This window comes from Delphinapterus leucas, chromosome 15, assembly GCF_059928025.1.
Source record: "Delphinapterus leucas isolate spDelLeu-1000000601 "Yukka" chromosome 15, BTC_Dleu_Yukka2, whole genome shotgun sequence".
Classification (NCBI taxonomy): Eukaryota; Metazoa; Chordata; class Mammalia; order Artiodactyla; family Monodontidae; genus Delphinapterus; species Delphinapterus leucas.
The window spans coordinates 77,957,732-77,982,518 of NC_143143.1; the positions used below are offsets into that span (position 1 = coordinate 77,957,732).

General features: G+C 53.6%; 1 protein-coding gene across 1 annotated transcript; it reads right to left on the reverse strand.

The window, feature by feature from the left end:
• Positions 1-331: 331 nt before the first annotated feature.
• Positions 332-6,758, reverse strand: KCNG1 (potassium voltage-gated channel modifier subfamily G member 1). Its single transcript, XM_022597629.2, has 2 exons — positions 4,988-6,758; positions 332-1,102 (listed from the first exon to the last, which is right to left on the reverse strand). Exons 1-2 carry the CDS (start codon positions 5,759-5,761, stop codon positions 332-334), a joined length of 1,545 nt encoding a protein of 514 aa, XP_022453337.1. The 5' UTR covers positions 5,762-6,758.
• Between the last annotated feature and the right edge of the window lie 18,029 nt (positions 6,759-24,787).

The following is a 24,787-nucleotide window of genomic DNA, read 5'->3' on the forward strand; positions in this document are numbered from 1 at the left end:
AGTCTTTGCTGGGCATGTTATTTACATGTTGGAAAGAACAAGCCATTTCCTTATTAGGGAAACAGGCATGGGGGCTGGGGAGGGCGGGGGGACCGACAGGGCTGTGTGCTGGGCTTCACTTCTGGACTCTGAGGACCAGGGACCCCCTGCGGATGGATGCTGGGACATCCTCCCTGGGGCGTGGCTCGGTCACTCCTAGGCCAGGGCTGCGCTCAGAAGCAGCACGTGCCTTTGAAGGCGTCTGCAGTGATGGCGATAGCTTCAAGCCTCAGAGGGCGGGTAGGGCTGGGGGTGTCCTGGCGGTGGCGGTGGCGGGTTGTGTCCTCTGGGCTCAGTTGTTGTCTCTGGTGTCTGAGGAGGCACTTCCAAACAAGATGTCACTGTCGTGGGACATGCTGCTCAGCTGCGACTTGGTTTTGATGAGGAACTGGGTCCTCCGGAACATCACCCTTTCTTGCTCCTGCTTGAGCTCCAGGTAGGAGCGGGAGAAGGTGTGGAAGATGGAGGTCACGGGGAAGGCCATGAGGAGGATGCCGCTGAGGATGCTGCTGAGCGCCACCACCTGGCCAGGCGTGCTCCTGGGTACCATGTCGCCATAGCCCACAGTTGTCATGGTGATGACGGCCCACCAGTAGCAGGCAGGGATGCTGGTGAACTCGGGGCTATCGGCCATCTCGTTCTCGATGACGTAGAGGAGGGGGGCAAAGAGGGCGATGGCCACGCAGAGGAAGAGCAGCAGGAGACCGAACTCGCGGGTGCAGCGGCGAGCCGTGAGCCCCAGCGTCTGCAGCCCCAGCGAGTGGCGGGCCAGGCGCATGACGTACAGGATACGCAGCGCCCGCAGGACGCGCAGCACCAGCCCCACCTTGTCCAGGTAGCTGTTGCCTGTGCCGGGTTTGCGGCGGTCCGCGGCGGCGCCGTCCACCAGCAGGGTGATGTAGTAGGGCAGGATGGCCACCATGTCAATCAGCGTCAGCGGGCTCCTTAGGAAGGCAAACTTGCTGGGCGCCTGGATGAGACGCAGGAGGAACTCGAGGGAGAACCAGCCCACACACACGGACTCCACGATGAAGATGTTGCGGCACATCTGGGAGCACTGGCCCTGGGAGAGAGGGGAGAGGTCAGCGGTCCCACCAGCAAGGGGCACGGGGCTCTGTCCTGGCTGGGCTACCCGGGTGAAGGGTGGTCTGGGCATGTGCCTGTCCGTGTCCTGCGGCCCCGAGTCCTCTCTTTCTCTGGCTATGCTCACTCCCTGGTTGATCCCATGCAGACCTAGGGCTTGAAGTACCATCTCAACACTGACCATTCCTAATCTCTCTCTAGCCCAGACCTCGCCCCTGAACTCCAGCCCCCAGACGGGCTGCCTCCTGGGATGTCTGGTAGGTGTCTCAAACTCATCATGTCCTGAAACGGGCTCCTGATTTCTTTCTTCTTAAAATTTATTTTTATTGAGATGTAACTGACATATAACATGGTGTACAAATTTAAGGTGTACAATGAGTTGATACATGTATATATTGCAATATGAATAATTATCGTTCCGTTTACTGTGTTGAGAACATTTACGATCTAGTCTCTTTGGGCTCCTGATTGCCTGCACACCTGCCCACTGTGGATTCCCTTCTTAGCGATCAGCAATCCCATTTTTCCGGGTGCTCAGGACAGACTTGGCCTCATCCTGACGCCTCCCCTGTAATCCTCATGAAATCCCACTGGTGCTTCGTTTAAAATGATTCCAGAGTCAAAGCACTTCTCACTCTGTCCACTGCCCCACCTGGGTCCAGCCACCGCCCTCTCTGACTTGCACAGTCGCAGCCACCTCCTCCCTGGGCTTCCTGGTCCCTGCAGTCCACTTCGCACACACGGCCAGAGGGACTCAGAACATGAATCGGATGCTGTCCCTCCTTGCTGAGCATCCTCCATGGCTCAGAGAGATGGCTCAAGTCCCCCAGGGGCACAGGTGGCCAAGCCACCACCTCTCCCACTTCCTTGCCCCCTCCCTGCCTCGCTCACCTGCTCCAGCCCCACGGGCCTCCTCACTGCTCCTCCAACACCCCAGGCTCACCCCCAGCTCAGCGTTGACTTTTCTTGACCTTCCCTGCAGGATTCCTCTTCCCCCAGACACCTGTATCGCTCTGCCCTCCCTTCCTCCAGCTCTTTACTTCCATATCACCTTCCCAGGGAGGGCTTTTGGGACCTGCCCTGTTTAAAAGCCCTCCCCCCTTTGTCCGGTACCCCGATTCCCCTTGCTCTATTTGATCGTAATGCTCATCATCTTTTAATATGCTTAATAAGTTACTTATTTACCATGTTTATCATCTGTCTCAGCCCTGCCTGCCTGCCGCACTGCCCCAGGAGACTGTAGCCCCACAGGGCAGGACAGTTTATGTATTGTTCACTCTCAGGACCCCAGTGCCCGGAAAGGCCCAGCACGCGCCCAGTGGTCCGTTCATATTTGTTACCAGGATGGACGGAAGAGCCCTGGCCTGGTGTTTAGACGGGGTGTCAGACGAAGGCCAGGCAGGCAAAGGGAAAGCCGCGGAGGTGGCCCAGGTGGGGTGGAGGCCTGCTGGGGGGCGCAGCCATCTAGCTCGTCGCCCCCTGATGGCTGTCCCAGGAGAATTCGGTCTTGAGGCTGCCTCACCGAATTTTTTAAGAGAAGCTGGAAATTTGGAGTTTTACATGAAATCTCCTGGGTTTTAAATGTTGTGACAATTCAATACAAAGAAAGCACTCCATGGTTCACTCAAACACATCTGTGCGCTGTATCTGTCATGTGGGCTGCCAGCTGTTGCTCTGGTCTGCAATACAACTGGACGGTGGACCGTCCCCAGTGGGTTTGGACCTCAATCTCAAAGGGGCCTTTGGCAGAGAGGGAAGGCACAAATGGTTCTACCTGGGGCATCTTGTCGGTTCCCGGGCACAGCTGGGTTCTACCAGACCTGCTCTGCTAGCCTTTTCTCTAGGAATATGTGAGAGGCTGGAGAGATGAACTAGTACTGGGTGAGGCTTTGAGATCTCAGACCTCTGGGACAGGAAGCCCCCTCCTCTGGGAAGCCTTCCTGGAGTGCTTCCCCTCCAAGTATCCCCAGCACAGTTGGTGGTCCTCTCACAAGAGCCCCCTTGGCTTGTGTGTCATACTTATGGTCACGGGGCTGTCACCTAGACTTGAGCTTCCTGAATCTGGAGACTCACTCTGGTCATCCTGTCTGCCCTGTGGAGCCTGAATACAGTAGGCACTCAAACGTGTACTCAGGTGAAACAGTGAACCCCACTGGTCCCCCAAATGAAGCAGAAGAACAGCATTTTTACTGAGTCATGAAAAAGGCCAGGTATTTTTTTTTAAAGCAAGTATCAGAAGTTGAATAAAACTGTGGCTTTGTTAGTATTTTCCTGATAAAATCAGTATTGTGTATGTTGGAGCCAAGAAGAAATCTACACTAAATACAGGTGCTTCCAGACAGGTCTCAAATGACGGGCATTTTCTCTTTTTTTGGTAGGCACGTATAATCCTCATAGTGAGCACTTCCCGCACGCACATCGCCAGGCAATGTTCCAGTCACTTCCCGTAGACCCATTCACTGAACCCTCAAGTGCTGTGAGGTGAGCCTGTTCACAGCCTCTTGGACATGTAGGGAAACTGAGGCACAGAGACATTAAGTAACTTGCCTACAGTTACACAGCCAGAGTGGACGAAGTGGGATTCAAATTCAGGCCGTCTGGCTCTAGCCCTGCCCCCTTCATCACTACCCCTTATGCTTCTCAAAAGTTCATTTTACTGGTGGAGTGCTGTTTTCTTAACACTGGTTTTTAAAATGCAGTGTATTAAAAAAGAAGTGCCAGAAACTTCCTGCGAGTTATAAATGCAACACTATTGCTACTTTTTCCATAATATATGTGTGTGGGAAAACCCTCACGTGGTGAGTGGTTCTAATGTTTGATCAGAGAGTTCATGTAAAGCCCCTAGCACATGCAGGGTACACAGCCAGTGCTCAATAAATGCTGGCTGGCATGATATTTATGTTGAGTTCCTACCGCCATACTACCTATTTCTCCAATGCCTACACAATTTGCACCATCTGAACCTTTTGGTCTGTCTTGAGACTTGCTTCCAGAACCCCTATGTATGGGGAAAGGGTCCCAACTCAAAGGCTGAGGGTCTCATACATAAGGAGGCTGAACTGTGGGGCTAGATGAGGTCTCAGGCTGCCACGTGGCACCCATACTTCCATGTTTAAGAGCCAGACTAGGGACTCAGTCAGACCTGGGTCTGGGCAAGCTGCTTTGCCTCAGTGTTCTCACCTGTCAAGTAGGTGTGAGAGCACCTCCCATACCAGGATGCTGGAAGATTCGCTGAGAAGAAAAGATGCAGGCAGAGTGGCAGCCCGGCCCTTGGCTCCTAGTAACAGCTGGCTAAGTGAGTGGTATCCCTGAGACTTGGACACACACCCCGTCAGGCCCTGGAGTAAGCACTTTATGGGAATTCTCTTATTTAACAGAAAGAAATGCTCACTATTTGAGGTCATGTGCACACACACACATCTATCAATAAAACTCATATTCAGGACCCAAAAAAGCTTTCTGGGATATTTTCATGCAAGGGAATTAGCAAGGCTGAGAAAGGATGCAAGTTGGTGAAATAAATTTTGATGGTATATGTCATGTGCTTAGCTTGGGGCCAGGTACATCACATCATAAATCACATCATCCATCCATCCATCCAACAGGGAGTGGCTGAGTGCCTCCTCCCTGCTGGACAATGTTGGGGGGGGGCAGGGCACAGCGCAGACCTGCACAGGCATGGAGCTTGTGTTTGAACGTGGAGATGGGCAACACACATATAAACACACTTATAAACAGATGTAAGCACAATGATGGACTGGGCTGCTGCTCAACCAGTGCACTCAGGGAAGACCTCCTGGAGGAGGTGACAGTGCAGGTGAGAAGGCTGTGCACTTCTGGGAGGAGAGTGGTCCTGGGCTCTTACCTTCTCCTCCTCCTCCCTCAGGCTGGGTAAGGTGCTGATGGAGAGGTTGACGGCGGTGACGGTGACAAAGAGCACCGACAGGCAGGCGAACACCTTGCCGGGCAGCCCTGAGTGCGGCCTCTCTACCATGTCGCGCAGTCTCCGCATGCAGCGGCCCAGGCGGCCCTCGCCCTCCGTGGGGCCCTCGCTGTCGTGGTCCTCGCTGTCCAGCGGGTCGTCCTCATCCTCCCGCTCCACCATCTCGGCGAACTCCTCGATCTTCTGCAGGTAGCGGCGCTTACAGCAGCCGTCCAGGTGGTCCTCGGCGATGCCCCAGTAGAGCAGCTCCTCCTGGAAGGACAGGGCGCACATCTCCCGCAGCAGCCGCAGCTTGCCGGCCCTCAGGAAGGTCAGGATGGTGCCGAAGGCCCCCGGGTTGCGGTCGAAGAAGAACTCGTTGCAGGTGACGTCGTAGTCATCGCACACGTTGAGGATGTCGTCGAAGTTGGTGCAGGCCTTGAGCTGGCCCAGCCGCGTTAGCGGGAACTCCTCCAGCGTGGTCCAGGGCAGCGAGTACTTGATGCCGCCCACGTTGATGATGATCTGGCGCCTGCGGTCCTCTGGCTGGCCGCCCTGGCGGGGCTCGTCTTGTGGCCGCAGCCGCTGGGCTCGGCGGTAAAAGACGCCCTTGAGTGATTGGCTTTGGGGGAAGAAGGCCGGGTGGAAGGAGGCGTCGGAGGCGCAGCTCAGCGCGCTGTAGTCGTAATCAGAATTGTCTCCCGGTAAGAGGGTCATTTTGGGCCTTCACATCCCTCTCGGGCCTGGGGGGAGAGGGGAGGAAAGACCCACAGTGACTCCTGAGTCTTCCGGATGATGCTGATTCTGCAGATATTTGCTGATATGGACTGAATTGTGTTCCCCCAAATTCACAGGGGGAAGCCCTAACCTCCAATGGGTTGGTATTAGGAGGTGGGGCCTTTGGGGGGTGATTAGGTTTAGATGAAGTCATGAGGGTGGAGCCCCCGTGGTGGGATTAGTGCCCTTATAAGTAGAAGAAGAGACACTAGAGGTCCCATGTGAGGGCACAGTGAGAAGGTAGCCACCTGCAAGTCAGGAAGACAGCCCCCATCAGAACCCGACCATGCTGGCACCCTGATCTCAGACTCCCAGCCTCCAGAACTGTGAGTAATAAATGTCTGTCTGCTGTTGTGGTTACAAGCATAGATTTTGGAGCCACGCGGCCTGGGCAAGTTACTCGACCTCAATGTGTTTCAATTCCTCATCTGTAAAATGGGTATGACCATATGATCTACTTCACAGTATTACTGAGAGGATTCAATGAATTATGTACTGTCTAAGACCACTTACTACAGTGCCTGGGACATGGTAGGTACTCAATACTTGCTGTCTACTATTATTTTTTAAATTATTTTATTTATTTTTTGGCCATACAATGTGGCTTGCAGGATCTCAGCTCCCTAACCAGGGATTGAACCCGGGCCATAGCAGTGAAAACCTGGAATCCTAACCAGTAGGCCACCAGAGAACTCCCACTGTCTACTATTATTAGTATTTAACTCAAACAGACACCTTGTATTCCTTCCATACATGGAAAACTGATATCACTTGCCATAAATCAGGGTCAATGTCCAAAAAATGCACAGTTATCACAACGGTGCCATGTTTGCTCATATATCAGTAAACATCATCTTGAGGATACAGGAATGAATTGGACAGGCATTCCTCCAGAAAGCCCTCCTTGGCTCTTCCAGCTAAATCGAATGTCAGCACCCCCCCCCCCACCATTTATCTTCACTGCACTTGTCACCTGTTTTCGAATGATCTGTGTGCAAGCCTGGCTCCTTTAGTAGACTGCTTGCTCCCTGGGGGAAGAGTGTGCTTTACTCGTCTCTGAATCCCTGTGCCCAGCAGTGTAAAAGCTCCAAGAAATGCTTAACAAATGATTACGTTTCCTGTTGGTGAGGCCAACACGATGAGGGCACTTCTGAGAAACTGAGGTCAAAATCTCAGCTTCTATAGACTTCTTCCTTCCCAACCCTCAAAGCTAAGGGTTTGTGCCACTAGAATGAGATCGCTTATTCATTCATAGCTCATGGGCTGCATTTGGTTCACAAATATTTTGCCTGGCTTGGAGAAGATTTTGAAAATGGAGACATTTCCTGTAAAAATTCGTATATCTTGGTTTCTTTTGAAAAATCAGACTATCTGGTAATGTTTGGCCCAAATTCCAGCTGAGAAATGACTGCCCCCTTTAGGCAGGGCATGAACGCTACAATACACCACAGTCCCTACCCCTCCCTGTCGTCTTCCTAACACCCACTTTACTTCTCTCATGTATGTTTCCTTCCTGGCCCCTGTAGGCATTTGAGTTTGAGACCCCTACATGACAGCAACAGAGCTCTCCAGAATTCAGCTGATCCAGGGAAAAGTAGTAAGAGTCTAATACTTTGCTTTTAAAAATCACCATTCCTCTCCCCAGCTCAATTCCCCATGGATGCAAGTGGTACCAGCAAAGCCTATCAATTACAAATGGAAACTATTTCCGATACCTGAGTGTCCATCTGTGCTATGGACATGTTCAGGGGAAACACACGCGGGTACACACACATACACACAGCCCTGCATGGATGAGAAGCAGTGCTTAACAGGAGCCACGGCGGTTTCCACATCTGAAAGGGGCGCCTTCCTAACAAATTCTTTCACAAAAGCAAATCCTCATGCCACTCATTTATCTTTGGGGCAAGCTAGTTTCACAGATCAGGTTTTGGAAAACTAGGGTACACCTGTGTTTGAAAAAAATGATTTGATTTTAAAGAGTTGAGTGTTTTTAACTTCACCTAAAATTGGAACTCATCTCCTCAGGCAAAGCCTGCCAGAATCCCTTGAAGGGGAAAGATCGCTTTTAAGTGGGACCGCTTTTCAGCTCTGCTGCATTCTCTTTGCCACCAAAGACAAGAGGGAAAACGACATTCTGTTTGGCAAGAATAGTGATGAAGGTAAAGGAATATTCCTCTCATCCTGCAAGCCCTGGAGAGCGCTTGTGAAACCCCACATCTGTAATCACTTCTCTTCTTGCAGAATTTCTTCTTTCAACCCTCCTCGATTTCCCTCCAGCAGAAAGCTCCCCCAATGAACGATTCCTCATTTTTTTTCTCTCATGACCCATGTCAATTGTGAGTTAAAGCCTCAGCCTCCTATGTGGAAAGTTGTCCTGTCTCAGAGACTTGTTAGTGGAGAGGAGAGAAAAAGCATGCTTCGTTCAGGCTGCTTGTATGCAGAGGGCCAGAGGGCCCTGGGGAGGCCCAGATGCTGGAATTTGCTAAGCGAGGGGTGGGCACACTTCTCCTGAGCCTTTAGTCTTGGGGTTACCCAGTCTGATGGGTGTGGGGTGACAGTTCTGCACGCTAGAGTCTCGGGTGAGGATCATAGATCAAACAGGCTCCAAAGTCCTGCTTCTGGAATATAATGCTTCTTTTCACCCAGCCTGATACCCTCACAAAAAGGCTGATCTTTTAAAATTACCCTACAGTGTTAGGTCTGTCAGTTCTCGAGCATGGTGAAATTCAATGATTTTGCCTCTTAGGGTCTATATGTGTACTTGGGAAGAGGAAGCCATTTGAAAAAGGGGCTCCGATGGTGGGCATGAGGAGGAGTCGTCCTGAGGGAGCCGTCATGCATTCAGTCAACACTTATCATGTGTCGGACTGGGCTAGGTCTGGAGGCACAGCAGAGGACAAGACGGACCCAGCCCTGTCCTCACGGAGGTGACGTTCTAGTGGGGGAGACAGTCTCTAAATAAGTACACAGGCTGTAGTGGGTGTTGTGATGAAAACAGAACAAGGTGACAGATGGGAAATGACTGGGGGTCAATGTTAGCTGGAGGGCTAACCCAGGAGGGCTTCTCGGAGGAGGGGACCCTGGGGGCAGAGCCAGCCCTGGGAGGACCTGGGGGAGGGTGTCTCAGGTGGTGGGAATGGGAAGAGCCTGCTCCCCGACCTGGGGATGGGCTTGGATGGTCAAAGACCAAAGTGAAGCCCGAGTGGCTGGGCAGAGTGAGTGAGGGGAAGGTAGGAGAAGATGTGTGTGGGGGCATCGGCAGGCATCAGACGGAGCTGGGGTTTATTCCTCGTGGGCGAGGCATCCTCAGGAGAAGATTCAGGCTGGGTTGGGGACAGCAGGCTGAAAGCCCCTGTAGTCATTCTGGAAAGAGACCATCGAGGCTTGGATCAGTGGAGGGGTCTGGAGAATTGGATGGATTTGGGGTGGACTTTGGTGGGAGAGCTGACAGGACCTGCTGCAGGACTGGAGTGTGGTGAGGGGGAAAGACTAGGCTGCAGGATGATTCCAGTGGTGCCATTCACCCAGGTGACCGATAGGTGGTGCTGTGATGAGGCCTGAGTTAGAGGCAGCCTTTCCCGGCTGTGGGATGATGGACAGGAGAGGGTGTGGGCAAATCAGGGAGAGAGAGCAGGGATGGGGGCCTCGCACATGGATGGATGGGTGGTGTCAGACCACCAAAGCTGACCTGATGATCATGTGTGGTCGGGGAGGGGATGGTATTAGCTGGTAGCTTTGACCTGGCTGGGCTGGGGTGGGCAGGAGGGCCAGGCTAGCAGATATATGGCGAGGCGCAGAAGCCGGTATTCCCTGTGCTCAGTGCCCGCCGCCCAGCACCCACTTCCCTGCTGAAGCTGCACTCCACCCCAGGCCCGAGTGGTCAGTGTGGGTAGACACCACTAGGGGGGCTCTGGTAGACAGAATAATCCCCCCAATCCCCACCCTGCCCCGCCCAAAAGATGTCCGTGTCCTTATCCAAACCCCTAGAACCCCTGAATATGTTAGATTATGTGGCAAGCAGGAATCAAGCTTACAGATGGAAATAAGGTTGCTAATCGGTTTCCTTTGAGGTGGGAAGATTTTCCCGGAGTCTCTGGGGCCTCCATGCAACCACAAGAGTCCTTAAAAGATGGCAGAGGGAGGTAGAAGGGTGCATCAGAGTGATGCAACACTGTGAGAAAGACCCGACTGGCCAATGCTGGCTTTGAAGATGGAAGGGGCCACGGGCCAAGGAAAGCAGGCAGCCTCTGGAAGCCAACACAGGCAAAGAATGGACTCTCCCCTAGACCCTCCAGAAAGAAACGCAGCCTGCCCACACCTTTATTTTAGTCCTGTAATGCCCATTTGAGACCTCTCTTCTCCAGAAGTGTGAGGTAGTAAGTTCATGGTTTTTAAAATTATTAATTAATTTTTTTTTGGAGTATAGTTGATTTACAATGCTGTGAAGTTCCTGTTGTTTTAAACCACTCAGTTTGTGGTGATCTGTTACAGCAGCAATAGGAGACAAATACAGGGGATGTTGAGAAAAAGCTGGTTAGACTCCAGCTTGGGGGGCAACTTGCTGACCACCCCAAGACGGGGAAGCAGAAGAGCCCACTAGCTCTGAAGTCTGAACATGTGGGTTCAAGCCCAGTCACTCTGTGACTTTGGAAAAGTCATGTCCTGCCTCTGAGATGCAGTTTCCTTCTCTGTAAAATGGGACTATGAGTTGCTCCAACCTCCCTGAGTTATGCTGAGGACTAAAGCAGATTTCACGGGCGATGTGCTTGGCCCAGTGCCTGACACCCTGTGGACCCTCAGTGGGCCTGCTGTATTATTATTAGCTATGAGGGAGGTTTGTCGTCCTCCCCCTCCAGCAGCCAACTGTGACTCCTTCCTTGACCTGATCAAGCAGGACTGGAACCCAGCATTGTCTGACCCCCAGAGCCCGTTGCTGGAGGGAGTGCAGTCTGGTATAGCCTCTGGGAAAGCCATCAGGGGTACTGAGGGGAAGTACCTCATGACGCAGGAAACCCACTCTTTGGTATATTGCCCCGACCTGGGTCCATAGGGGCTGTGATAGACGTTGTCTGTAATATATTATTTACACTCAAACAGTTGACTCAGCATCGGCTTCTGGGGACTCATATCTAAGCGAGGAACGCGGCACGAGAACGTGCAGCTTGCGTCGCTTTGGTGCTAGGAGGCCTCCCAGTGCCCCTCCCAGGGGGGAAGTGAACAAGCGATGCAGATGGCGGATGCCTGGAGGTTGCACAGGAATTAGAAGCAACGGACTAGATGTAGGTTTGGCAACACATTTAGATCTCAAAAACATGGTGCCGAGTGGAAAAAGAAACAGAAGTTTATAGCACTATGCTATTTATGTAAATGAACACACACACAACATTACATATTTTACGAAGACTTGAGCACATGTAAGGACCTCTATCAACCACAGGGAGGGTGCCCGGGAGGGCAGGGGGAGGGGAATAAGTGTGGGGATTGGGATGAAGGGAAGTGACTAAGGTGGCCTGGCACGGGCCAGTGATGAAGAGTGGTATGAAGTACAGTGTGGTTAGCACAGCCCTGCGTTTTAATCCAGGTTTTAGAAAAAAGAAGAATATGAAAAAAATCAAGCCACTGCGTTCGGAATCTCCCTGGACTCAGTAGAGTTAGATTCCCAGGCCCCTCCCCAGAGCCTCTCCATCAGAATCCCCAAGGGGGAGGCCCAGGAATTGGCATTTTCGAAGGCTCCCTGAGAGCCTGCTGACGTTTGAGAGAGAGAAAAGGGAGGGGGCCAGGAAAGCCTGCAGACCCTCTAGCTGCTCTGGACTTTGGCAGGAAGCCCCCTGCCCAACTGCTCAACCTCCTTGGGGTTCTGGAAGCCTCTGTGGATCCCACGCTAGGGGAGCTTCACTGGAGAAGTGGAGACCCTCTGTTTAGAGAGGAAAACCTTCTGCACTGGGGCTGCCTTGATCAAATGCCCCTTTGTGAGCCCACAGATCCGATGACACTCCCCGTGCAATTTCTTTTCCTTCTTCCTGGGAGAAAGATGATGTTCACGAGCTATGATGGAGGGCTGAGTATACATTTCCAAAGAGAAATGAGCATTGAAGCCAGGAGGAGTTCTGAGGGGCAGCCCCCCCACACACCATGAGGCTGCTCTGTGGTCAGCATCTGACTGAGGGTGGGGTGCAGGGCCTGGGGGGTAGGACTCAGGTGTGGGGAGCAGGATGGGAGGAAGGTCGAAGTCAGGCTTGCCTCGCTGTTACTACTGCTTTTGTTCATACCCATTCGGCCTGATACAGCCGTCTGCACCTACTGAGGCGCCGGCCCTGTTCTGGGCCTGTTTCCCCCTATAAAGTGGGGATAAGTGTGCCAACCTTACTGGGCTGTTATGAGGATGTGGTGAATGGAGGTTTGCTGCAGGTATGATCACTGTCACTTGATCTCTCATCCCCAGGGCCACATCCCATCAAGGACAGGAAGGATTCCACAAACTGTTATGTGCTGATCCCAACTGCTAAGACACCTCTTGGGTCTCTCCAGGGTTTTGACCAACTGCTGTCCTCTCTCGACTCCACTCTTCCAGTCCTAGGCCTGTCCCTCTTCTGAGCAGGAGGGGGCAATGCAGAGAGAGCACCAACCACTCACAGTGCTGTAGCAACACACGTCACAGCCTCCCATAATCACACACTAGGCGCCAGGCGCTGTGAAGAGCCTTAACTGTGCGAGCCCACGTCCTTCCCTAAGAGGCAGGTGTTACTATCAACACCCCCATTTTACAGATGAGGAAATTGAGGCTTTGAGAAGTGAAAACTCATGACTCTGGTGATGAAACCAGACTCCAGCTAGGTCTGTGGGATTCTGAGCAAACCTCTCTGACTCTGCATTTTACTGGGCCCCTGCATTGCTCATTCCTGGTGGAGTGGGGAGGGTGTCCAGCACCAGAAGCAAGCCAGGGACGGGGTCTCTCGTCTCTATTTTCTATGCACAAGCTTTTGAAAAGTCTTTGCGGATGGGGAGAAGCAGGCAACTGCCCATAGCTGGGGAACCATCTTTATTCCTACTGCGTATTTGCACAAGAGCAGAGTAAGAAATCAACAAAACTCCTGCTTGCGTCAAGTTCCCAGTTGCCATTTTGGTCTCTGGGCAGAACTCTCCTATGGTGTAGACAGGCACCAGCCAGGGGTGAGGGTGTGGCCTCTGGACCACGCTGCCTGGCTCACCATTTACCACATGTGCAGCCTTCTGCAAATAACTTCACCTCTCTGTGCCTGAGTGTCCTCAGCTGTAAAGTGGGGGTAATCGTCGCGCTCTCCTCCTAAGTGCTTGGAGCCATGCCTGGCACATGAGAAGGGCTCTGTGCTGGCTAGAATGGCTTCTGCACAGCACGCCTGGCACCTCCCCTGCCTGCTCCTCCCCTTGCATTTCCTCTTTCAGAGGAGGAATGTGAAGCAGACAACTCCTTCCAGAGGGCTGGACCTCAGTGCCGGCTCTCCATCTCACCTGGCGCTGAGGTCAGGTCACTCGCTTGGCTGGGCCTCAGTTTCCCCGTCAGCAATGTAAACTGGTGAGGCGCGTTCCTGTGCTTGGCAGAACAATTGCCTCCCAAAGATGCCCATGTCCCAAGCCCTGGATGGAACCTGTGAATATGTTACCTACCATGGCAAAAGGGATTACGCTGCTGTGATTAAACCGAGGGCCTTGAGATGGGGAGATGACCCTGGATCGACTGGTGGGCCCAATGTCACACAAGGGTCCTTATAAGAGGGAGGCAGGAGGATCAGAGTCAGAGGAAGAGATGTGATGACAGAAGCAGAGGTTGGAATGATGCGAGCCAGGAGCCGAGGCAGGCAGCCTCCAGCAGCTGGGAAAGGCAGAAATGGATTCTCCCCCGAGAAGGAACACAGCTCTGCTGACCCCTTGATGTTAGCCCAATGAGACCCATTTGGACTTCTGATCCCCCCAAACTGTAAGATAAGAAATTTGTTGCTTTCGGCCACTAAATGGGTGGTAATAGGTGGCAGTAAGAGATGAACCAAGTGCAATGCAACTCTCTTAAAAAAAAAAAAAAAAAAAGTTTTTCCTGAGCTCCTCGGTCTTTGGTTTCTTTCTGCCCACCCCGCTCCACACCTGCCAACTTGTGTGATCCCCTGACCCTGATCGGGTGTCGAGGGCACCCCACTGATCTCTCCATGCAGCCCTTCCCCTGCCTGTGCAGCTTCATCGGTCAGGGTTAGGGCTCCTGGCTGGGCTGACTCAGAGGTGGGTCATGCCGCATTAATCCTCAATTAAAACGTTAATCAAAACAGATCCAGCCATTAGGCTGGCCCAGGTCCTGGCATGCTGGACCTCTGTGCGATGCTGTGCCCGCGTGGGGCGATCCATCTTCCTTGGCTTCCTCCTGTCCTCCCTCGTTACAATCCAACCATGCTGGACCTCAGCCCTGCTTCCTGCGAGCTGGGGCCCAGGTCACTGGGGTGGGGGGGATATTTGCTGGGAGCTGGGCTCTTTCCTCCACCCCGCCACCCCCAAAGAGAGAACATGCCAGAGACGCCCCTCCCCCCAGACAGAGGCAGCCTCTGGAGCCTCCCTGCTCTGCTTCTGGCAAAATAACAGTTTGCCTTCTACCAGGAGGGGCTTTGGGGTGGGAGCCGGAAGGTCCATTTCTCTTTGCCTCCTTGCAGCCCCCCAATTTGGGAACACAGGCGTAAGCAGAGGCACAGGCTTGGAGAGCCATGAGGACCTTGGGGCAGCAGGAAGGGGACACCAGCTTAAACAATCCCTCGTTTCTTATTCCTTAGCAAGTGTTGAGGCCACGTGTCCGTGGTCAGCTGCGGCAGGGAAGGGAGGAAGGAACGAGGGAGAGCATGGTGTGCCCGCCCGTCTGGGGAGACGCAGGTGTGAGGCTGTGACCACAGGGCAGGGGAAGGGCTGAGGCACCATTCGGATCCTATCTGGAGCACATTCACTCCAGGTTCTGACTTTGTCAGTCAAATACTGGCTGCTATGGAACAAAAATGGCCACCAGGGATTGATTGCTTGCAGCTAGACTTTCTTGCCTCCCCCTTTATATTAATTCTCTTTAGAGTGGCTTCTCCAGCCGCCATTTTCCACCCAGGGGCTCCATCTCTGTGTTTAATGAGCCAACCAAGAGTGGATTCCCAGACCCTATATCTTTGGCAACCGGAAATGTTGACTCTTCCTCACATATTCGGAAGGGGGATGTGGAGAAAAGACGGCCCAGTCAAGACACCTTTTAGGGGTCCAGGGGGTTAATTCCTTAGTCTCGGTTTGAGTCTCTCAGTCCTACATCCAGGACACATCTCTCTGCTCTTCTGTTCCCTGGGGCATCTCCCTCATCTCTTGCCACAGCCCGGCTGTGTGGCTGGTGCAGAGAATTCAGAATGGCAGTGGGACAGGAGCTTAGCCCCCAGATCTGCCCCAATCAGACTCCAGGACTCCCCCAGCCTGGGTTCTCAAGGCTTGGGACAGGAATCAGGGCTGTCTTGTTTCTAGCACACTCACAGTCCCTTGTGGGTTTGTAGTGGGTCCCATGACAGACATCTTTCCACTGGAATGGGCTGGCTTAGGGAATGACTGGTGAGGGCAATCCCCAGGGGCCATCCTCACCTGTCTTTCAGACACACCCTCCCTCCCTCCCTCCCTCCCTGCTCGACAGGTGCCTCTGCGGAGCTCCAAGACAGAGGACACAGGGTCAAGCTCAGGTCTGACAGGTTCTGAGAACTCCACTCAAGAAAGCCAGCACGTCCTGGTTACCTGCCCCTCCCCTGGCTCCAGCACTGGGGCTGGAGGCTCCAGCAGTGCCAAATCTGCCTTGGAAACGTGCTCCGGGGGGGGTCCCTGAAGTGACTCTGACTGCAGTCATGTGTGTGGGTATCAAACACACCCTAGTGAATAAACCTCTGCTTAGATTCATAGAGTCAGAAGCAGCCCCTTCCCCCTTAACACGCACACAATGAATCAGAGCAGTTCCTGCTCCCTTCTCCCACCTCCCCTGCATTTGTCTTGAGGAGTCAGCAAACGGGGTCTCTGTGTCCGTCTCGTTCTCCTTGGTGACTTTGGTGCCTGGCACCCTGTATGTGCTTAAGAAGAGCAAGCACTTAAGAAAATGCCTGTGGAATGGACAACTTAACTAATACACCCCATTGGTGGGCGCCTCCCTTCATCGGTATGGTTAGATCAGTGTTTCTCAGCCCCCCTCCCCACTACCACCCTCCCCTAAAGAGCTTTTTAAAGACCTTTTCTTCTTATCCAACAACCTATTCCAGCCTCCCCCCGCTCCTCCTTGAGAATGAATGCAGTAGGCGAACCAAGGAAAGGCTGTTCTGCAACCTGTCCAGTGACATTCTGCCTACACACATGGGGAGGGGGGATGTTCTCCAAGCTGCAAGCTGGCTTCCATCCTCTCCTGCCCCCATCCCATCCCTCTCCTTCACGGTTCTCTCCTCAGCACAGTGCCTCAATAACTGTTAAATGAATGAAATAATTAACGTTGGGCACTTGGCATGGTGAGCTGTGCGTAGTAGGTGCTCAACCAATCTTTGTCCAATCCATGAATGAACTTCTCTCTTTTCCTTCCTCATCCGAAGACTCCAATCCATCCAGGCTGAGCCCCTTCTTGGTAGGGAGCCCCGGAGGCTGAGGAGTCCCCAGGGCCCAGCACACAGTGGGCGCTCAATAAAAGCTTGTGGCGTTAATGAGTGACTCAATAAAGCCCACTGACAGGATGCTCCCTTCGGAGCGGTGCCTAAGGATGGAGTGAATGAGCGAGTGACAGACGCCCCCCTACCACCTCCCCCCAACACTCCCTCTTCCCTGGATCCTCCCGCGAGACGCCGAGAAACCTCTGCCACAGCCGGGATATACCCCCCCTCCTTCCCTGTCACTTCGCACCCCGGGGACCCCAGGGAAGAAAAGAAGCTGGACCCGCACCATGACCGTGGCGAGCGAGCTCCACCCCACCGCCCGCAGCTGCTCCCGGATCCTCTGTCGTCCCGGCCGCCCCCCTCAGTGGTTTTCGGGGTCCCCTCTGGGGCGCCGGGGCCACGGCCACGTGCATCTCCCCCTACCGGAGCCCGAGTCCGCCAGTCCGGCGGTGCTCGGAGAGGCTGCAGCGCGCCAAGTTCCCACCTCAAGTTCGCGGCACAGCGTCCCCACCGCGGAGTTGGCCGGGCCGCGGCTCGCCGGCGGGTCCCGGCGAGGACACGACCAGGGGCTGGAAGCCACCCGCGCCACCTCCCGGAGCCGCCGGCAAACTTCGGCCCCCGGGCCCCGCTCAGCTCCGGCACTCGGACCCAGGGCCCCCAGCCTCTGCCTCCCGGTCCCCGCCGGGCTCCGAGTGCGCCGGGAGCGCCGCGAGGCAGCCGCCGAGGGAGGGAGGGAGCGGGGCGGGAGGCGGGCCGGAGGGAGGGGCGGCGCTCGGGGCGGGGAGCGCGGGCGGCGGCGGGGGACGCGGAGGCCACGCGACGCCGACCCCAGGCTTCCGGGCGGCCCAGGGCTGGGCCCGGGCCCTCGGATGTGCAGCGCTCCGCTGGGCGCCTTCCCGAGTCCCGGCCCGGACCGCACGCGCCGAGCGCCCAGCCGCCGCCCTCTCCCCTTTCCCCGCCCTCCCGCCCGCGCCTCTCCGCCCGCCTGCCCTCGTGGTCCCCGCGCTCCGCTGCCCTCGGGATGCACTCGCCCCGCAGCGCGCCAGCCTCCTGGGGTCAGGTGCTTCCCCCGGAGGTTCGAGTCCCCGCTGGCCCTGGTCCCCTCGCGTCACTGCCCCAGGCGCCAACGTGCCACGTAAAGGCTCCACGCTCCGCTGCCCCGGGGCTGCACGCACCACGCGCCCGGTCTTGTGCTTCTCCCTGGAGGTCCGAGTGCGCCGTTGCCCTTGGGCCCCTCGTGCCACTGCGGGCCAGGGACTGCACGCGCCTTGCGGCGTCAACTTCTTAGGGACAGCACGTGCCGCGCCAGGTGCCTTTCCCTCCAAGTCCCTGTGCGCCACCAGCTCGGAGTCCGCGTGGCCCAGCTGCCAGCACCCCCAGCCGACGCGGGGCACTCGGACCGGGTCCTGGGGTCCCGAGCCGGCTGAGAGCGACGCCTCGCCTCGGAACTGGTAGGAGTCGCGCCTTTGCTGGGGGTTGGTTTGGAGGGCTCTGCCCGAGAGAGGGCGCCACCGCAGAGCCGGCCTTTTAGGGTCGCTGGCCTCGCACCCCGTTTTCCTCTTTCCCTTCCAGTCTCTACCGCCCTTTCTCACCATCAGAGCACCCAGCAAGGCCGTGAAGAAACCCTGCCCTGAGCCCGGCCTGTGGCCTCCTCCTCAGGCGTGGGGAGCAGGCTCCGGAGCTGAGAGCGCTGCTCTTTCTGGGAGTGCGCGAAGAGGAATAGGGTTAGGGTGTCACGGCTCACCCGTGCCCCAGAGGCCACCGCCACAAGGAGCTGACCCCAAGAACTCACTTTCTGTTGGGAGACAGGCTGAACCAGCAAAGCCGCTGAGGCGCAAGATGGGAGGCTGTGAGAAGGGCAGGGAGGAAGCCCGAGCAGGTGGTGGGGCTACAGAGTGAGGGGAGAGACCGCTTTAGCTAGACCTAAGGGGAGGCGACATTTACACTGAGCCCTGAACAAGGAGAAGCAGCCCATCTTTGGAAGATCTGGGAAGAGAGCTTTCCAGGTAGGTGGAACCGCAAAGACAATGGCCCCGAAGCCCAGGAGAGAGAGGTGTGTTTGAGGAGCAGCAGGGACACTAGAGAGGAGTATTGGGGGGCGTGTAGGAAAGGAGGTCTGCCTGGCTGTGTGGGCTTTGGTGCTCAGGTGGTCCCTGGAGTGCACTTTGAGAAACACAGCTCTATGTGGTGGATCAGGCCCCTGCCTTCCTCTCCCTTCTGAAAATCGGCGTTTATATCTCTTTTCCTGGCTTATTATCTGTCTCCCCACTAGACATCAAGCTCCATCAGGGCCAGGATTATGTGCTCTCCTCCTAGCATCTTCCACGCTGTCTGGCACAGACAGACCAGGCTTCTGAAATAGTTGTTGGAGGGGTGCTTAGGACAGTCCCGTAGGATAGAGTTGATCCTCTCAGTGAGACATAGGCCTTGCTGAAGACCGCAGGATAAAGATGGAGAGCGGGAGTTCTCAAACTTAGCGTGCATCAGAATCCACTGGAGGGCTTGTTAAAACCCAGGCGGTTTTAACAAGTGGTTTTGTTTCAGTGGGTTTGGGATGGGGCCTTTCAAACAAGTTCCCTGCTGCTGCCGCTGCTGATGGGGTCGCTGCTGGTCTGGGGATCACGCTTTGAGAACCTCTGATGTTGAAGACTTGAAACTCAACCCAGCTGGGTCTGACTTCAAAGTTCATGTGAGCTACCAGATCCACTGGGGTGGGAGGGTGGGGAGACTCAAGCCTTGCTTTCTGTTGTGTAGGATCAGCTGGGCCTTATGCGCCCCTCCGTGGAGGCGCTGTCCCCATCAGAACGCTGTGAGTCGGAGGCAGATGTTGGGGTGACCTGTGGACAGAGGACCCGAGACACTGGTGGAGACCATGGTAAGAACAATTCCTCCCTCCCACCCCCCATCCACCCCACAGGCACAGACTCGCCTGCTGGGGCCAGGAGTTAAATTACTGCCTGATCTTATCCCTGACTTGTGCTAAACTATGGCCAATAAAATTCTTTTAAATCCTTTTAAGGAATTCCCTTGGCAGTTCCTCCCTCCCTTTGGAGCCTTCCAGATTTTCAGCTCTTCTTTTTGTATCTTCATTTTCCTCCTGAGAAGCATTCCTTCCCAAGCTGTTGTGTGGAAATGGATGTTGATGATGCCTGGAGAGTTTCCTGAAAAGATGGAAATGACCTGTGTTTGCTGAGCACCTACTAGGTGCCAGGGAGGTTGCTGGGTGATTTGTGGATGTCAGAGGCACAAACTGGGCCAGTCGGTGGGCTCTGGCTCGCAGACCTGCTTTATTTGGCCCTTCTGGGTTGACTTTTTTTTTTTTTTTTAATTTTGAATTAGTTGGCCAGCCTGTAAAAATCAGGAGATTTCACATAATTTGTTTTTCTTTTGAAACACTGGAAGGTCTGGCTGACATCCCCCATGAGAGCCGTGTGCTGGTGTTGGGTTGTGCCCTGCCCCCTTTGCCCATGGTTTGCCCCTCAGCCCCCATCATGTCCTTTAAGTTACCCCCAGACCCCTGGAAGCATGAGTTGCTATTGTCTCGTCTCAATAAATTGTCTAGGGCCACCCAGTAAATGGCAAAACTGGATCTGAATCCAGGCCTGGCTGACCTAAAAGCCCAAGCTTGTCACTAAAAAACAAGGTGCTATTAGAACCGGGGGCAGGAGGAAGATGTGGCGTCTCTGGCCCCAAGGAAATACCTTAAAAGGGAGTTACAGTCTGCGGTTTAAGGGTATGCTTTCCTTCCCATTCATAACCCAGTAAGTCATAAAGTTCTGGGTTGTTTCTCCGTGGCAGAAAGGGTTACCCAGAGCTGTCCAAACTTTTAAATGCATCCTGCCTCTGGAGGTGAAAAGGCTAAGATTCACGAGACAATTGGTTAGAGTTAGGAGGCGGGTGTCTAGGAAGGGGGGTGGCGGGTGGAATTTTCTCCCTGAGCTCTCCTGGCAGGGGGTCGAGCTGGGTGTCCCTGGTACACATCTTGTTGCAGGAAAAATGCTGCCCTGCAAGTTGGGGTGGGGATGGGGGTCGGGGTGGCATTCACCTGCCACCTCTCCCAGCACTCTGCCGCTTTTCTGTGTCTCAGACACCCCAAGCAAGCCACGTCCTGGGAATTCCCTGGAAGGGAATTTTTGAAGTTTCCTGAGTGATTCTAAAGTGCAGAGGTTGAGGGAGTTCCCTGGCAGTCCAATGGTTAGGACTCCGCGCTCTCACTGCCGAGGGCCCAGGTTCAGTCCCTTGTTGGGGAGCTAAGATCCTGGCGTGATCTTCCTATAGGTTTCCACACAACCATTTCCTCCGCGTCTTAGTCAGTTGTCACTTCGGGGCTCCTAGTCTAGGCTGGGATCAGGGTGCAGTGGAGGAGGTTGAGGCACACGAGGGTACAACTTTAAGTCTTTGTTTTAAAAGTTGCTTTGTTGCTTACCATGGATTTGTTTTGCACTGGTTTTGTTTTTTAAAAAATATTGCATCCAAAAGAATAAATATTGCATCAAAATGCTACTTACCTTGATTACAGAGCTTTTTAGCCTCCTTACATTTTGCTCCTCGGGCGAGTGTGCCTCACCTGCCTCACCCTAGTCCCAGCTCTGCTCCTAGTCTAGAGTGTCCTGGAATGGGAGTCAGGAGAGCTGAGCTCTGGTCCAGCCTGTGCCCCTAGACTCGCTGTGTGACTGGACGCAAGTCCCCTAGGTGCCCTGAGCCTCTCAGCTGCACCATCTATCCAGGGAAGGGCTTAAAATAATAAGTTAGTTTATTTTAATTTTTTATAATACATTAATTCTAGAATGACCCAAGACACCCACTGGAGCTTTGATAGGTTGTGCATCGTGTCTATCTCCTGGGGGCTTTGGGATGTTGTAAGCCTCACTGACTCTGGTCTTTATGGGATGACACTGTCCTTTTCCTGACACCCCACGCGGGGTATTTCTCTGTACAAACACCAGGTCTTCATGGCTGCTGCGTGCAATGAGCACTGATGCCTTTGCTCATTTTCCCTGAGGGAAATGTTCAGTTCTGGAAGTGTGGGCGTGCACCCTGTTCTTTGATGTCTTGCTTCTTGTTCTTTGGTTTCATTCAGTGGATCATGTGACACTCATTCATTGCGGACCTTCTATACGCCCAGCACATAGAAGTCACCTTTCCAGCTTTAGAAGAGCTTAGTTGTAGTGAAGGAGGATGCACGTAAGCAGATCATGTGTTGAGCGAGGTCTGCATGGGGTAGAGGACTTCCAGCTAAGGCCACATCCAGGGAACTGGGCACTGTCCTTTCTCCTGGGAGGAGCCTGCATCCTTGGTGCTATCTCCAGGTGCCACCATCCCAGAGCAGTGTACAGTCACCTTCCTAGTAGAATCCTCTGGAGAGTGATGCTGTGTGACATTTTGCATCCACACTTGAACAGGCAAAGCTCTGAGTTAGAGCTTTCAGTTCCTCCTCATTCCCCATCTCCCTCCATCCCTCCTGTGGACTGTGCTTTGTTCTTCAGTTTTTCCTGGTCCGACAGGCCCCAAAACCCATTTCAAAGCCCACCTCCTTCTTTTAGCTTTCCTCCACAGCTCCAGCCCTCAGGGGACTCTCTCCTTCACTCTTTTCCAAAGCCTTTATCAACTAATAGGAGCTCTGCCTGGAGCTTAATTAAGATCTGTCTCGAGTTCCTTGTGACTTCAGCCCAGCCAGCATTCTGATTCTTGCAGGGAGAGGGCAATTGCCCAACAGACAGTAACAGTTGGGAGGGCTCTGCCCCTCAAGTCAGTGGGTACAAACAGATGAATCTTGCTAGGACTTCCATATTTTAAAAATAATGAATTATGTGCCAGTATTTGAACATCAGGAGATCTCACATAAAAATCTGGATTGCTGGCTTCCCTGGAAAACTAAAAGATGTGCCAACCCTGGACCTATCTTCCTCCCTGGCAAAAATTGGCTAGAGCTGGTAGCAGCTTTTTCCTTCAGATGGGACATGGGTTCTCTAGTTTGCCACAGTCCTCACTACTCCTTGATGTCTAACACTGGGCTCCCTTTACTCATCTGTTTTACTTTCCTGGCCCCTGTAGGCATTTGAGATTTTAACCCTTGCTTTCAAATGTCTTTTCCTCTAAGAGGAGGGACAGTTCATCAGAGCGCTGTGCACTGGCAGAGGCTTAGCAAGGCTCAAAGGGAGGCTGGGTGTCATTGCTAAAGAGTGTTCGGTTGATGGGGGAGGGGAGAGTCAGGAGATTGTTTGCTGTGAATCCAGGCTGTAGATTCTTAGTATCAGTGAGCTTAGATGGGTGTTAAACTTGGCTGGTACTATGTTGCTTTACCTGTACATATAGAGACATATTTAACGTGACTACAAAACAATGTAAAAATTAAAGTAAACTAACTTATTGAGGGCACTTACTATGTGCCAGAAACTGTACTCAGATTTTTACATTGAATTCTCATAATAACCCTGCGTGGTCAGTACTATTGTTTCCCCCACTTTAGAGGCAAGGGAACGGGTAAGTAACTTGCTCAGGATGACACGGCCAGAAAACAGTGTCCACAGATGACCCTGGAACCTCAAGCTTAGCAGGACTGGAGGCGCCGGTAGATGATGGTTTTTAAAAATCACTGTCTTCTCTATGTTGCCTCATTTCCTGGGATTGGAACCTGCAGGCCTCCTGCTGGGAGGCTGTCAGCTTTGAGGCTCCTTTCCCTGGCACAGGGTTGGAGTTAGCCAGCCCTGCAGGTCAGTTCCTGGAGTCTCTTTGATCTGGAGAAATGCAGGAGGATAAGGCTTTACCGAGAGGAGGATGGGGTGGGGGTGGGGCAGGGGCCCTGTCAGCCCGGCCCAGGTCCCCTCAGACAGCCCCTGGATCCCAGAAACGCAGGCCCCACCAGCCGGCCCTGGGGCGTGAGCTCATTCCTCCAGTGTCCCCACATCCGAGGTCAGTGCCCCGTTGCACCGCTCTCTGCATCCATCTTTCTGCAGTGGAAGATTTTAGTGCCCTTGTCGTTACTTTGCATTGCTTCTGCGCTGCGTTCCCTCTTATTTCATTTTCATCTGAAATCCTGAGCTCACCCTCCTTGGAGCTGATGGGACCACTTATTTCCAAGGTTGTAGCCAGTCGGAGGGCGGCCGACAGCTAAGCGGAGTACTCTGTCTGGGTTTTTGCCACCTTGTTTTGTTCCTGTAGACAGGGATGGGAGACAGGAGAACGTCTTCATTTTGCAGCAGCAAAGCTGTCAGAGCCTTAGAGCCTCAGTGCTTATCCCCTTTGCCCCAGAGGACACTGCCTTGGTGGACTCTGTCCCTCGGTCCTTTATCCTTTCGGACTCAAAAGCTTGGGAGAGCACAGCATGGGCTTTGCAAGTGTCCAGTCAGATACTCCTGGATTGTCATAGTTGCAATGGCTCCGAGAGACTGTTTCCAGACCTTCTCTCAGTGTTCTGATAATGAAACAAAGCCCAGAGAGGGCAAGAGATTTGTGGAGATTGCACAGCAAGTTGAGTGGCAGAGCAAGACTGACAGGCTCCAGCTCTTTTACATTACACGAGCCGGCCTCTTCAGAATCTCAGGCCAAACCTCAGGAGGTCCCTTCCCTATGCACCAACCGTCTGGAAAGCTCTACCGCCAGCCCTTCATGGGGCACTCCTCCTATTCCTTCGGTTTGAGCTCAGATGTTTCTTCCTCAGAGAGACTGCCTCTGAGGTCTTCCTCTAGAGCAACCCCTCTCCCACATCACATTCTTTCACAGCCTCTATTTTCTTGTCCTCAAGAGCTCTGGTCCTATCCCAGTTGATCTCCTATCAGAGTTTCATTTACATTTTTATTGTCTCTCCCACCAGAGTGCAAGCTCCCTGGGGGCAGGGACCAGGTCTGTTGTCTGTTTTATTTACCACTCTCTCTCAAGCACCTGGCACACCAGGGGTGCTCCATAACTATATTTAGAACGAAGGAATAAACCTATGCAGGTGGATTTCAGGGACTTCAACTGATCCTTAAACAAAGGAAACCGTTTTCCGGAAGTGATGAAGATTTAAACGTCTTTAAAGCGGAATCACTTTCATTTGCTTTAGGTTAAGATTTTATTTGTGGAAACAAAGTCCACTCCTAAAAGTGCTTCAAGGGCATATATCTAGCCTCACTATTATTGGTTCATTTGACACTATTTGCTCAGCTCCAGGTCTGTGCCACGCCCTGTGCAAGGTGCTGGGGGGTGCAGAGACAAGGAGAAGCCGGGATTCACCAGGATTCTTCTCAAACTGGCCTCCCCACAAAGGAGAAGCCACTGGTTCACGTGGTTGAAAAGTCAAGGGCTTGGTCTGCCTGACTCCAAAGCCCAT